At 35.3% G+C, this 15252-nt stretch overlaps 1 protein-coding gene, 1 long non-coding RNA gene and 1 pseudogene across 3 annotated transcripts; 1 reads left to right on the top strand and 2 right to left on the bottom strand.

The window, feature by feature from the left end:
- The first annotated feature begins 72 nt into the window (after positions 1 to 72).
- On the top strand, positions 73 to 1266 carry LOC104701439 (uncharacterized). Of its 2 annotated transcripts, none has more exons than XR_015562172.1 (4): positions 73 to 359; positions 780 to 844; positions 928 to 1037; positions 1128 to 1266. It is a non-coding gene; the product is annotated as an uncharacterized LOC104701439 (long non-coding RNA). The 2 variants fall into 2 exon arrangements; XR_015562171.1 differs by having other exon boundaries at positions 924 to 987; positions 1128 to 1265.
- Positions 1267 to 6145: 4879 nt separating this feature from the next.
- On the bottom strand, positions 6146 to 7579 carry LOC147941507 (uncharacterized; annotated as a pseudogene).
- A 2650-nt stretch (positions 7580 to 10229) lies between these two features.
- LOC104701438 (putative two-component response regulator-like APRR6) lies at positions 10230 to 13733 on the bottom strand. Its single transcript, XM_010417137.2, has 6 exons — positions 13462 to 13733; positions 12686 to 12835; positions 12116 to 12595; positions 11953 to 12029; positions 11666 to 11870; positions 10230 to 11583 (listed from the first exon to the last, which is right to left on the bottom strand). Exons 1-6 carry the CDS (start codon positions 13574 to 13576, stop codon positions 10382 to 10384), a joined length of 2229 nt encoding a protein of 742 aa, XP_010415439.1. The 5' UTR covers positions 13577 to 13733; the 3' UTR covers positions 10230 to 10381.
- Positions 13734 to 15252: the final 1519 nt, after the last annotated feature.

The following is a 15252-nucleotide window of genomic DNA, read 5'->3' as shown; positions in this document are numbered from 1 at the left end:
TTCAGATGAAAGCAACGGAAGAACCCAATAAGACATGCTATATGTCAAATTTTCATTGGATAATGAGAAAATAGAAAAACAATTTTTTTTCTCGATTTCTTCTTTTGTCTTTCCCGCCTCTCTCTCTCTCTTTCTCTCGTGATACGTTCCTCTCTCTCAAATCCAAAGAAATCATTGAACAAATCCATAGAAATTATTGCAAGGCCATACTTTCTTACGGTCCTAATTCTCAAGGTGGTCGTCGTGTGGGAGGTTTCTCCTCCGGTCGCGGTGGTGCTCATCATGGTGGAGGGCGCGGCGGCGGTGGTAATCGTGGCGGTGGTGGTGGCGGTTGTGGGGAACAGCGATGGTGGTATCCGGTAATTTGTTCCTTTCTCTTTTCCCCTAAATTTGAGTTTCTGGGTAACTCTTGAGTTTTGAGCCTGAATTGTGTGTTTGTATGGTCATGTTGATACCTTTTATACTTGATTTGAATCGATGTAGCTGCTGCAGTTTGATTTGATTTCTTCGAATTGTATTGTATACGGTTGCAAGAAGATGAAGAAGCTAGAGATTAGGTGATATGTAGTTCGATTTTATATATGTTTTGTTTGGTTTTGTTTCCTTTTAGGATATAGTTGTTGGGGAGACTTGCGTTGAGTTCCGGCATTAGGATATATCTTGTGGCTCTAAGCCAATGATGATCGGATCCATCTCTGCAGTGCATTAATCATCTTATTATGAATCAAGTTTGATAGATTCTCAAGCATTCATAAGTTTTTTTTTTTTTTTTTTTGCAGCGATTTTGTATCTCAAGCAACATTCTTGAAAGATTTCGTCTCTTGTCCTTGAGGAGGATGAAGAAGTAAGGTTTTTTTTTTCTCTTTTCAATACCATTTGCTTGGTAAGTGATTTAGGATTTTCTGTGTTTTGATTTTGTTTAGATAGATTGAAGAGCAACATAGGAAAGCATTAGAGGAGTATCCATCTGATTTTGCATAAGAGGAGGTTAGTATAGACTACTGATTGGTGATTGCTTTGAAAGATGTCTTCAACAGGTCCATGAGCTCTCTCTCTCTCTCTGTTACAGTCTCCTATATGTCTCCCTCTTTTTTTTCTTCTGATTTCTTTGACTTAAACCTTTGTAGAGTAAAGAGGCTGGTAGGTAAACAGCTCTATCGTCAGAGATGGAGGCTATTTCCATCAATGCACTCAGGCTTCTTCTTTGGCCTCTGGATTACAGTAAGTTTCTTTTCTCTATATCTCATCTGTACTTTTCTTGTCTAGGATCCGAAAAATGAATTAAGTCAATGTTGGAGCTATAAGTTTAGTTGAACTCTTGTCTAGTTTCTTCCGCATGTTTCTGGAGTTTAGATGAACTCTCTGCAGCCAAACTGTTTGCGTCCATGTCCTCTCCTGAGTCAATCTTGCTAGGCTCATCTAAGACCCAATCCTTTAATTGTGCCTGCACTTGTTCCATGAGGTTAAAACATGGAGAACTATTGCCCATGCTTGTAGTTGTTGGTGTTTCTTAAATGATGGATTTAATACAGTGGAAAATGAGTTAAGTGTTGTTTGTTGTTGTCTATGTTTGCCTTTATAGATGCACTCTTTGATGTTGAGCAAATCTTGGCAAAAATTTGTAAAATATGTTTAATTTGTAAGTTTGTAAATTTGTAAAATTTTGATAGGAGTTCTCTAGTGGAGAGTGATTTTATTTAAAGTTCTTAGTAGATTGCTTTGATTATTTTAATATTAATTATATGATTAGTTTAATTTTGAGTAACCCATATGGGTTGCTCCATTGGACATGGTCTTAAAGTGTCCTTATAACACTAATATTTTTCTTTTTCTTTTTTCTTTTGGGTTAGACGTAAATGTCAAAGTGTCTACATCTAATCATTTTCTAGTTTTTTTATTTTTTTTTCAATGTGCTTTACAATAATTTAAATTATTCCAAAGACTATTTTGATCACGGGTTAGTGAAATATTCTTAAGGTCATTTATCTCTAGTTCACTGAAATAATTTTTGCAAAATTGTTTTTTGTTTGGTAAGCGAGGAGAGACAATGTCTCCTGATTTATTCATAAGAAAAGAAAATTACAGACAAACAGACCGTGGGAGGGAAGACCCAACCGAGTCCTGCAAAGCAATAGAACGGACTAGTTCCGGACATAAAAAAAATGAATGAAAACCTAACGGAAGAGAAAACGCATAGTTAGCTAAGCCATCTGCAAGACGGTTAGCTTCCCTATACACATGACCAATGCGGACTATCCAGACCCTTGAGATAAAGCCATAGCACAAACGTACTAGGAATGACAACGGGTGAGAGTCCTCAATCCCTGTCGTTAAGAACCCCACCACCATTTCTGAATCGACTTCCAACTCCACACGCGGTACACCCTTCTCCCAAGCAGTATACAACCCATAATAAACTCCCCAAAGTTCAGCCAGCGGAGCAGAGCATATACCAATATTAAAAGCAAAACCTCCAATCCATACCCCATCACCATCTCGCAATTCACCACCTGCTGTAGCTAAACCCGGATTCCCATGCGATGCGCCATCCGTATTCAGCTTAACCCATCCTACACACGGAGGGGACCATGCGATCATCCTCGTCTCTCTAGCCAGTCTCACTCCACCACCGACCTCAGTTAAGAATGAGTCATACACCTCCTTGGCCCAATCTTTAAGAAAACACACTCTATCCCGACACCGTGTCGTACTCCCAAAAATGTTCCCACACCGCCACTTCCAGGCCCACCATACCACCACCACAAACTGCGTAGCCCAGGAGTAACCATCCTGTTCCACATTATCTCCCAACTGAGTAAACATCCATTCCATAATTGATGAACCAAAAAAAGAAGGCAGTTGGCGCGGAGAGAAAAGGCGACTCCAAACTCCTGCTATTGCTGGGTAGTCCCGAAGGACATGTATTATGCTCTCAAATCCACCTTTGCAGACCTGACATACTGCCGTATCACAGAGGTGTCATCGATATCTTTCTGTATTCGTCATCAAAGCCTGATTCCCAACCAACCATAAAAACGTACAATTACGTTATGGAGCTTTGACCATCCATAACCGCGTGAAAAACAGCTTCATATCCTGGCGAGGATTATCATTCCTGGTCAGGAGAGCATAAGCAGATCGAACCGAGAACCTGCCATCAAGACTACCTCCCCATGATAATCGATCCGAAGCTCCAGTCACATTGTCAATGACCACTGCTCGGAGTTGTAATTTAGCAGACTCTGTTAAGTATCTCAATGTCATCGAGTCACTCCATCCCCTCCCATTCAGCCAAACATCACGGGCTCTAACATTTCCATATCCCACTGGGGGCTCCCAGACCAGCATGTCTAAAAGGGGCTTATTAGCCAACCATATATCCATCCAAAAGCGGATCTCCCTCCCATCTCCTATGATCCAACGTAATCCTGGCATCACCACTTCCCGTACCCCTATACTCACACTGCGCCATGTTGATGACCATTGGCTCTTAACAACTAGCCACGACTTATCATGTGGATCACCAACTCTGTACTTTGATCGGAACACCCTCGCCCGAAAGTGTCCTTGTTTATACGTTTATGTAATACTGGCATTCCGAGGTACTTACCTAGATCATGAGTGGCTTGTATACCACTCTCATCACTAATCAACTTAGCTAAGTCTCGGCTTACATTCTTGGAGAAAAAGATTTTTGACTTATCCAAGCTCACCTTTTGACCAGATGCTACACAAAAACTCTCCATCACTTTCTGAATAATCCGAATCTGAGCCACATATGCTTCTGCAAAGAGAATGAGGTCATCTGCGAAGCAAATGTGTGATAACTTAGGACCACCACGCGATAAAATGATTGGTTTCCATTCCTTGGATTCAACAGAAAGCTCAATCAAGTGACAAAGCCTCTCCAGACACAACACAAAGAGATATGAGGACAAAGGATCTCCCTGCCTAAGCCCTCGTGTTGGGGTGAAAGGTGTTGTCTTCTCTCCATTCCACAAAACCGTCATCGAAGGTCCAACAACACACTATAATATCCAATTCCTCCACTCCTCAGACAAACCCGCCACTCTTAACGTATCCGCCAAGAAATCCCAATGAACTCGATCATAAGCTTTCTCGAGGTCTAATTTCAGCAACATCCACCCCTTTATACCCTTCTTACACCGCAATGATTGAACGGCTTCCTGAACTATCACAATATTATCGGTACTTAAGCGACCAGGGATAAAACTGTCTTGAGCCGGTCCAATGAGCTTTGGCATAACTGTCTTAAGTCTCAACACCATCATCTTTGTAATTATCTTGAACAGAACGTTACACAAGCTTATCGGTCTAAACTGTGCCATTCTCTCTGGTTTTACCACCTTGGCAATGAGCACCACCAAAGCATCATTTAACTCCCGTGGTAGCACCCTTGTCTCAAAAAAATCTAGGACAAAGCGAGTCACAGATGTACCGACCACATCCCAGCAATGTTGATAAAAAATAGGCTGGAAGCCATCAGGCCCAGGAGCCTTATACTTCCCCATGCACCTTATAGAACCCTCCACTTCTACAGCCGAGAAAGGTCTATTAAGAGCATTTAACTCCGTCTGAGATAGGCTCACAAAATCAGTTTGCGGTAAACTATGAACCTCCTCATCCACATCCTCCATTGGGTATAACTGCTTATAAAATTCAACGGCCATATGTTCTAAGTCCTCTGTGTCCGAGACCAAATGGCCTGCAGCATCCTTGAGCGATTCGATCCGATTCTGCCGTCTTTTAATGATGGTAGATGTGTGAAAGAACGTTGAATTCCGGTCTCCCAACACTATCCATTTTTCCCTCGACTTCTGATACCAAAGAACTTCTTCTTGTTCTAACACCACATCAAGCTCCTTCATCAATCTATCCTCCTCGAATAACAAGGCATCAGTTTGGTTCAGGTCTAGTTGATCTTGAAGAACTTTTATGTCGTGAATCAGAGTGTCCTTACGTCTTTGGATATCCCCAAACACTTCCCTGTTCTACTTTTGTAAAATGGCTTTCAACCTCTGTAGAGCCTCCGGTGTCGTCAGCTCCCCATTCCAGGATGTGGACACCAACTCTTTGAAGCCGCTATGACTCAACCATGCAGCTTCAAAACAAAACGGACGCCTCTGCGGGTTTCCTTTCACCTCTGGACACAACTGCAGGTAAAGAGGGGCGTGATCAGACGCCATGAAAGGCAAGTGTGATACCACCGCTTCCTACCACTTGAACGTGCTTGAGGACAACACAAGATTCTGTCCAAACGTTTTGCAATAAAAGTCTCAGCCACCCTTCCACGCCGCCAAGTATATCTGTTCCCTTTAAACCCCATATCAATCAGCGAATTTGCATTAATCCACTCTCCAAAAGCAAGCGAATCAGGGGACAATCTCCCATTACCCCCAGTCCTCTCATCCAATCTGACAATAGTATTGAAATCTCCTCCCATGATAACAGGCTCTTCCACACCATGTATTGACTGACTAAGCGCCTCCCACAATCCACTTCTTCTACTAACTGTAGGAGTCGCATAGACATCAATCACATGAACCACATATGTCCCATTCTTAACCTTCGCGTGGATAAACTGATTTGAGAACTCCACAATGTCAACATCCCCAATACTCCCCCTCCACAACACCCATAAGCCACCACTCTGCCCCTCTGCATCCACGCGATAAGAGTTCTCAAAACCTAAACTCTGAAAAATACGAACCGTCCAATCACCGCCAGCATGCGTCTCGAACAAAGCCAACATATCAATCGGGTTCTTCTTCAGCATATATCTAATTGATCTCCGGAAATTAGGTTTATTAGCCCCCCGACAATTCCATAAGAGAATATTCATTATCGATTCACAACAGCAAAGCAGAATTACCGAGGACCAACATTATGTGATCCCAGATCCCACCACTTCATCCGGTGGATCCTGATGCACAACCAAACCCCTCGTCTCCAAATCCTCACCTACTCCAGACTGAGTAGCCTCCATATCTCTTGACTCATTATGTGTCGAACCCGTCTCCGCCAGTGATACATCTTTATCCCGCATAGAGAAAACCCCAGGTCTCCCAGAGCCATCTTTCTCGACTCGTAGACGTTTACAAGATGCAGATATTTCCACCTCTCCTCATGTCGGGCCAAACACAAGACCTCTCATGGGCATATTCACCTTATTAGGTTTGGTTTGTGGCCCATTACGCTCAGCTGACTTATGTCCAACCCGTTTCTCCACCTGACAATTTCGTGGGCTGCCACTACCTTTCCCTGTAAAGCCCATAAAACTACCTGCCTTTGCTTGGGGAAAGCTCCGACTAATACTCAAATTATTCCCTAAATCGACATTTTCTTTATTTCCCTCCTCCGAAATCAAAACTTCCCTTATCTCCTCTGCGATCATATCTTCATTCAACCCATCAAATCTGTTAGCCACCACGATATTCTCCCTATTCTTGGTAACTGGAATTTCCTGAAGATTTCTTACCTTAGTTGGAATAGATTCACTCGTCACTGCCACAACCCTATTCTCCAACCTCTCTGACCGCCGTCCCGGTCGTCTGACCGCCGTAAAACCATCTGCACCTTCCTTACTCCCACCGGAATCAACAACAGCGGAGGGAACTGTCTGTGCCATCACCATAGACGTCCCCACATTCTCCTGCAGCCCCCGTGGGCAAGAGTGGACCAAATGTCCGTACAAACCACAAGTCGAACAGATGTTCGTAAGACCTTCATACGCAACATAATAATTCTCACAGTGGTCTTTTTAAATTCACCTCCACACAAATTCTAGCGAACCTGGCTCTCTCAAAACTCAACGTGGTTAAATCAAATTTTATCGGTCTCCCCAACCCTTTAGCGACACTCATCAGGATTGACTTGTGATAAAAACTCACCGGGATGTTCGACAAACGAATCCACACTGGAGTTGTAACTATATCATCTCTCAGCGGATCAAACTCCGGTGACCATGCCTGTACCATGAGATAACTCCCAAAACCTTTCCATGCCCCCCCCCAGTCAAAGCTGCTAAGAACTCATCCTCTGCTTCAAAACGGACCATAAAGAATTGTCTAGGGAGATCCATGACATACATAGCCTTCTGTGGTTTCCATAAATCCCTCAACTTTCTATTCAACACCGGTAAAGGGATCTGCCTTCCCAGTACCTTTACGATCATGCACTTTTTCCACATGCCGTACATCACTTCCAAAATCTCTGATCCAATAGTTATGATCGGCTCACCGTCTTCACCATTAGGGAACTCCAACCTCACCCTCTGTGTAACAAAAGCATCATCCATCAAACTTTCCGGCACCGGCATGCCACCTGCACCACTCCCCACAACCCTCTGTACCCATTCCCCCGCCGGAGCATCCGGAGGATCCCCCGGTGGCCTGCCTTTCTCACCACTATCCATCATTGTCACGTCATGGTCATTCAACGATGGAACCCTAGAATCGCCCATTTTTTTAAAAGTGTACTGCAATAGTTTTAATTTTTGCAAGATTTGATGAAGTGATGAGTGATGGTGCGGACCGTATTAAAGTCGGCCTAGTTAGCATTTTAATTACCATTCAACAAATCAACTTAATATGCGCATTTTGCACTATAAACTTCATGATCTATCAATCCCCTTTATAATAAAATGGAAGTACACAACATTGGTTTTATAGACTATATAATTTTAATAAATTGGTTACAAATAGGTTATACATTAATTGATAGATTAATTGGTTGCAAATTAAATAGTGGGTGCAACCTTAATTTATTTTTGGAAAATTTTATTACTAGATCACGTTGTTTCCAAAAATCGTAAAGAAAATATTCTAAAAAATCATATCATCTAACTTACCATATTAATTTCTTTTATTAAATTATTCAGCAAATAAAATCTTTTAACATCTAATTTAACATATTAATTTGTTAATTATCATTATACTTCACCTCTCATTTTTATATATGAGTCTATTTTGTAAAACAAATAAATTATCATATTATGTATTATAATTAAAAATAGTTTTATTTACGGATATACCATAAGTTGAATTTTTAAAAACAAATATAAATTTTTTAATCTATAAAATATTCAAGCTTTAGTAACATTATTCTTTAAAAATAATATCTATTGAATTAACAAATTTATTGAGTAACGGGTCAAAATTTGAATATTTAAATTCAATTTCATATTTTTTTGTTGAATTTTATAATTTTATATAATATAATAAATTTTAAATAATTTATTTTGAAATATTTTAATATATTGAAACTTGATATAAAAGTTAGAAACTATAAATACTCTAAAATGATTTGTTATAGCAATGTCAATAATATATCACTACAATATGAAAGAATTTCAAGAAACCAAATATATTAAAACAAAATGTATAACAATATATTAAATTACTCGTAATAACTTGCTTTTTAACAACCAAATTTACAAAATTATGTCTTATAATGATATTCAAGTCATTATGTAGAATATACATTATTGAAATAACTTTACATACATGAACTAATACAACATATTAAAATTTTACTGTAAAATATAAAATATACAAAATTTGTGTAAAATAAAATTTAGTCAGTGTTATATGACGGTTACTTATCTAGAATCATTAACAATATAAAACTTATAAAATAGGTTTCTTTTTTCAACCAATCATATTTAGCATATGATTTTATTGCATAATGTTTTATCCAAATTTTTTTTAAAAAACAATTACGTAAATTATATTTTATATAAAAATTACAATATAAATAAAATGAATTTCAACATGTGCCCTAACACGGGTCTTAATCTAGTTTTGAAGTATATTTGACAATCTATATTTTAGTTTGGCACGCCATGCGCGTACATCTCCGCATAATATTATGTATGTAAATAATGTTCCCTTCCATTGGCTCGTTTGAACTAATCTATTGTTGACAAAAAAAAATTAATCATTAAAAAATTCACAAAATATAAACTAAAATATGGCTATAAAATCTCAAACAAAATCAATTCCTAAAATATCTCTATAAGTTAATTCCTATTTACCTCAATTAATTTCAATTTATATTTTTATAATATTTACATTTAACATAACATCCCTAAAATATATCTACATTAAATTTTTGTTTTTCTTCAAAACTAAAATATCTCAATGTTTTCTAAAAAATAAAGTATCTAATATTCTACAAAGTATATTGCAGATGAAAATTAAAATTTGACTTCAAAGTATTATATTTAAGAAAATGAAACTGAATTTATTTTCTACACTAGCAAAAAAAAAATTGTAATTTTGGTAATCAAATAAATATAAGTTATGTCACTTGGGTTATATCTAAAACAAACTTAAAATTAAAATTCTATAATTTTACTACTAAACTAGAAAACCATAAAAAGTTAATAGATATATGTAAAAGTAAAAATTATCTCACTGGTTAAATCCTAGTTGGTATAACTTTTTTGGTGTACTTTTTACAAGCTAAATACCAAGTGCATATCAATAGTTTAGGTTTTTTTTTTCAGATCAATAGTTTAGATAGTGTTCAAAAATCAACTTATTGTTATTTTTTAAATTAATTCAATTTGGTTTTTTATTAATGACTAAAATTAGTTTGTTTAGTTTGGTATTTTGTTTACAATCCTTTTTAATGAATTCGGATTGATTTTTAAAAAATTGATTGAATTTGGAATATTTTTTTAGTTTGGATTAGATAATAAATATCAAACCCAATCCGAACGCAAAATAATTTGAAGTTTGGGATATAACTCGAAACTACCCAAACTCGACGGGTGTTTATCCACACTCGACACAAAATTTAAAAATACATGAACGCGTCCTAAACCTCTAAACCCAAAAAATTGAAATACTCGATGCCAAATCCGAACGAATACACGAACGCCCAAGTTTAGAAAATATGTTTCCCAAATGAGATATTAGAATATATATTAAAGAAAAGGCGAGAATGATTGTGAGGTTGCCATATAAAAAAAACACTAATTTAATATCTAGAAAATAGTTGTATTGATAATTGATTGTAAATTTGGAAGGAAATTACTATTAATTTTAATATATTTTCCTTTATATGTGATCATATAATTTATGAGAATTGAATTTAACAGAAAAGTACTAACGTTGATCAAACTGAAAATATATTTAACTACAATGTAATGTGAAAATAAATTACCAAAAGAAAAAAACGAAAATAGAAATTCAAATCAAATAGTGCAAATGAAAATCTGAATAACTTTTAGAATCTCATACATTAATGTTTATGATATGAATATGAGAATATGCATTATACAAATATGTTTATAATTTTGATTTTGTTGTTATCCTTTTCTTCACCATTAGGAAAACATATATATGCATATATGTCATACATCTTTATTCATCACTTGATCAATCCAATCTATGCAGTCACGATAATCTTCAAGATGATCTTCTCCCCCTATATCATCTTTTTGATTCACAGCTTCTACATTATGATACTCGCAGGATTCCATCGTATTATGCTGCTGACTTGTCGATCCAATATTTATAGCAACAAAATTATCATGGTTCTCCATACTAGTGTTAGGGGTTGAATCTATTGGTTTTCTAAAGGCAACATTGTCGGTAAGATAACTAGAAGGCAAAAGATTATTTCCCTCAGAAAAACTAGTTTCTTCTAACCAATAAGCCATATTTTTCTCGACGCCAATGTCAAAAGAAATCAGGTTTTCAATAGAAACATCTAGACCTTCATTTGTATTAGTTTCCAAAGTGGTCATATTGGTTTTCATAGGGAATTCATAAGGCATTTCACCATAAACTAAACCCACATCGTTCATACCAACTTCTTTTTGAGGAAGAACATTTCCTCCAAAATAACCTATTCCCATTAAATTAATATCCACTTCAGATGGAATCATAATTTTAGGAGGAACATAACCATATTTTGAAGAAACTGACTCCTTCTGGTTTGTATTATTTCTAGGAAAAGTTATATTCATATCAGTTTGAGGAAAAACATAATTGTCTGTTGAAGGATTCCAATCTATATGGTTCATATTGATTCTATGATGACTATGGTTTTCTATAAATGGATTCGAACTCATCTGGTCTATATTGGTTTCAAAAGAGTTCATGGTACTATTTGGAAGTAAATTATAATTTTCATCCAAATTGCATAGATCCTCTAGAGGAACAAAAGAAGCTGGTACAGAAGGAAAATCTAAATTTATGTGGTTTATATCAACTTCATGGACAATTTTAGGTGGGTGAAGAGGGTTAGGATCATAATGCGGAATGGAAATCCTCGCGGACTCTGTTTGATATACACATGTGTTTGATGGTAAATCAGAAAGATTATGAAAGATTTCACTACCTAAGCCAGTTGGAACTAGACTAGTATGGTTAGCATTACCAATAGAAAGAGTTGGATTACTACTTATGGTTGAAGGAATAGAAGCAACATTCATGGATGACTTGTTAAATACGTTACCCAAACGCGAATGATTGCTTAGGTCCAATTTTTTGCTGCGATGAAACTTTGACATATTTTTCTTTCTCTCGACGGTAGGATTTTTAAATAATACTGTATATTAAAATGATATATTAATACCTATATCACACAAAATAATAGAATTGTGAAAGTTATATAATAAAATAATACTTACATGGATTGATGGGTGATGATGATGATGAAGAATTTTTCTTTCTTAAAGAATTCCACAAGGAGTTACTTGCAATGAGATTCTTAATTAAGTTGGATGTTTTGAAAGGATATTCGTAATCCGAAGGGTATTCGACTGTTTTTTTTGTCGGTTTCCATTCATTTATCGACAATATGTTTCTTATCCGTTCAATTTGAGTTTTGTATTTCTGAAACATTATACAATATAAACATTATAATAAAATTATCAACAATATTTTATGTTGAAGAATAAGTATTATATCTATGAACCTGAAGGTGGCTAGCGACTTGGCGATGAGTTAAGTTTGGGTCATTCATAATCTTCAATATGGATTTGGGACGAAACTCTGCAAGATAAAATAGTGTTAGAAACTGGTATAAGAATCTTATATATATAAAAGCGGATAGGTCAAATGTGAAATATAATTTTTACCTTTTTCACCCAAAATGGAAATAGCAGCTAAAAACTTCATGTGGCGCTCATTAGTCCACAAACTCTGACGTCTTCCAACACTATTATCCACTTTCATCCATTCTTTTCTCTTATTCTCAACTTCAATAGGACAACCTGGTTTAGATTCTCGTTCGACATTTGTTATAATTTTTCTCTTATGGTATGCTTCATAAGTTGTGAATTTGCTGATGAAATGTTGTCTTCCTAACAAAGAAGCTTGACTTGTTCTCTGCCTCTTAAGGCTTGCCCTAAAAGCTTCAATTTGATCTATATCTTTGTCTATAACATTTTCTTGGTCTTCAGTCATGTTAATTTTCATTAACTCTTGACTCTTTTTATGTAACACGTATTGCCACATGTTTTTGATGTCGATTTCAGAAATCGGCTTATTTAGAGTAAAAGAAGCTCTATTTGTCAAAAGATCAGATGGTTTTTTTGTTTTTTTCTCTGGATTGATCACTTTCACAAAGAAAAAAAAGATTAGTTATTAGTGGATCAAAAATATGGTGGAAACTATAAACAAGGGGGAAATTATGAACATTGTCATACATGTGAGAGGAATGTTCTTTTGAAGCAAAGCAGTGAGGAAGGAATGTGAATCTAATTGAGGCATTTCAATGTTGGCTAGGACAAGTCCGATGTCCTTTTTCTGTTTCTCAATTATGGATAGAGCCTTGCTTACCGCATCCATGCTAATCACTAGTAAATTAATTTTTATATAAGATATTATAATATTTAAAAAGGTTAAAATACTCATTTCATTATTATATTTCATTCATTAAAAAATGAAAAAGACTACAATAATGAACACACATATTAATTAGATTAATCGGTCAAAAAATACATAAATAATTATATTATAATTATGAAGTATTTGTTTGGGTAGCAACAACATTACAAAAATCTTAATATCCGACAAAAGTACAGATAATATCTTAAACTCAAAACAGTTTTGTCAAATGAAAACAAACATGTAAAACACAGATCATACGTCCATCAAAAAAGCATTTGTGAATAAATTTTTTGATTAAACATAAATTTTTGTATGTGAATTAATCATGGAGATCTAAGACCAAATAGCCTCAAATATATTTTTCTATTTCGAAGATTATGATTCATGCATTTATGTGATTTGGATTCATGATCAATACAAATAACCACAAAATCTAGAGATTTATAATTATTAGTCATCATGAAATCTTTCAACAAATGGTAAAATTTAACAAAGAAATGCAACATTTGTGAAGATTTAGAATAAATCTGATATGTAAATGAAAAATAATCAACATAAAAGAATTGTTTGGCAAGGATCAGTTGTTCTTTACCTTTTTTTGAAAATGGTTCAAGCATTGACGTGAGGGACGCGACTGATGCAGCGTCATGTTCGATTAGCAAGACGAAAATATCATCAACGTTTTGAGGAGTTACGCTCCCAACCATTTTCTCTGAAATTTTGGACAAGAATTATATGATTTAAGGCTTTTGAGAAAATGGTTAAGTTTAAGGAGACTATCGTCTGGTCATATATATACAAGAACAGATAGAATCAGTGGACCCAACTACGTCATACATTGCAAATAATAGACTTATGAATAGTATATGACTTAATTTCCTTCTTAATTTTAATATCATCAGTTTGACCTTTTGATGTTAAAAAAAAAACAGACAATTATGTCTAAAATAGAATTTCTTAATTTTATATATTTAATACTCTTATGAAACTTCTAGTGGCTGAAAGTATAGTTTGGAAAATGTATTCCAATTGTCATATTTTGTAATAAAAACGATAAGAATTTTAGAAAATTGTAAAAATAGTTTAAAATTCAATCAGTTTTTAAATAGTATAAATCCTTTGACTATATTTTAAAAAGTTATGATGTTGTCCATTTAGCAAAAACCAAACATAGTTAGTCAAATAATCATTAATAAAAGTTTGACTCATAATTTTTTAATATTCATCTGTTTTTAATACTATGTTTCATATATTGAAGTATTAAAAATATATAATTAATTTTAAATATGTATAAATATATATATATATATATATATATATATATGTAAACTCTTATAGCATTACCTTTTCTGTTTAGGTTTTTTTTAACAAAAGCCATGTATATGTTTCATAATTCCAATATTACCATACATTTATATATAAAATTTTTATTTTATTTAAAATTGTGGTGAGAAACATGTGTCTTGTCATTTTTTTTTTCTTTTTTGAATTGAATTGAATGTAAACTTTTAGTCAACCAAAAAACTTTTTACAATAAATGCACCTGTTTCTGAATTACAAGTTGAAAATATATAGAACCTAAACATTAAATGAACTTCCTTAATTATTTTTTTGGAACCCAAAAATTCTCCAAATTGGAACAAATGTAGTTTTTATGTATGACTTGAAATGTAAGAATATACACTATAATTAATTTATTAAATTAGAATATAAATTAGATAATTTAAAATTACTTTTTAATCTTTTTTTTTGGTAGGTCGTAGGAGACAAACGTCCCCTACTATTTATTGAAAAGTAAAAATAAAAGATTACAACCGAACATTACGAGGGAACACAGCCCCATTAATATCCTCTAACATGACTGTCCTCATAACATCTGGACATACATCTAAATAATGAAAACTAAGCGGTAAAAAAAACGCATAGTTTGCTAATCCATCTGCAAGACGATTAGTTTCCCTATACACGTGAGAAATCCGGACTATCCAGTCCCTTGACAGAAAGTCATAGCACAAGCGTACTAGGAACGACAAGGGATGAGACTCATTTATCCCTACCATGAGAAAACCAACCACTGTCCCGGAGTCTACTTCCAGCTCCACACAAGTCATCCTACTCTCACAAGCTATACAAAGCCCATAATACACCCTAAAGCTCCGCCAACAGTGTCGAGCATATACCAATGTTTAAAGCAAAACCTCGACACCATTCCCCATCGTTATTCCGCATAATTCCCCCTGTTGTCGCCAGTCCCGGATTCCCTCTAGAGGCTCCGTCAGTGTTCACCTTTACCCAGCCATCATGCGGTTTTATCCAAGCAACTAACCGCTCAACCCTTGTGACACTCCTGCAAGTGGTTCCCAATTTGACATTAGCTTGAATA

This window comes from Camelina sativa, chromosome 7, assembly GCF_030686135.1.
Source record: "Camelina sativa cultivar CO46 ecotype springtype chromosome 7, ASM3068613v1".
NCBI classification, from domain to species: domain Eukaryota; kingdom Viridiplantae; phylum Streptophyta; class Magnoliopsida; order Brassicales; family Brassicaceae; genus Camelina; species Camelina sativa.
This window is presented reverse-complemented; position numbering and strand designations above follow the sequence as displayed.

Excerpts from the sequence above, each read along its gene's own strand:
- LOC104701438 (XM_010417137.2), bottom strand. The coding sequence starts at position 13,576 with ATGGTTGGGAGCGTAACTCCTCAAAACGTTGATGATATTTTCGTCTTG. Across the intron at positions 12,836-13,461 it reads TGAACCATTTTCAAAAAAAG|TGATTAGCATGGATGCGGTA; the intron begins GTAAAGAACAAC and ends TTAATTTACTAG. Across the intron at positions 11,584-11,665 it reads ATCATCACCCATCAATCCAT|TATTATTTAAAAATCCTACC; the intron begins GTAAGTATTATT and ends TTTAATATACAG.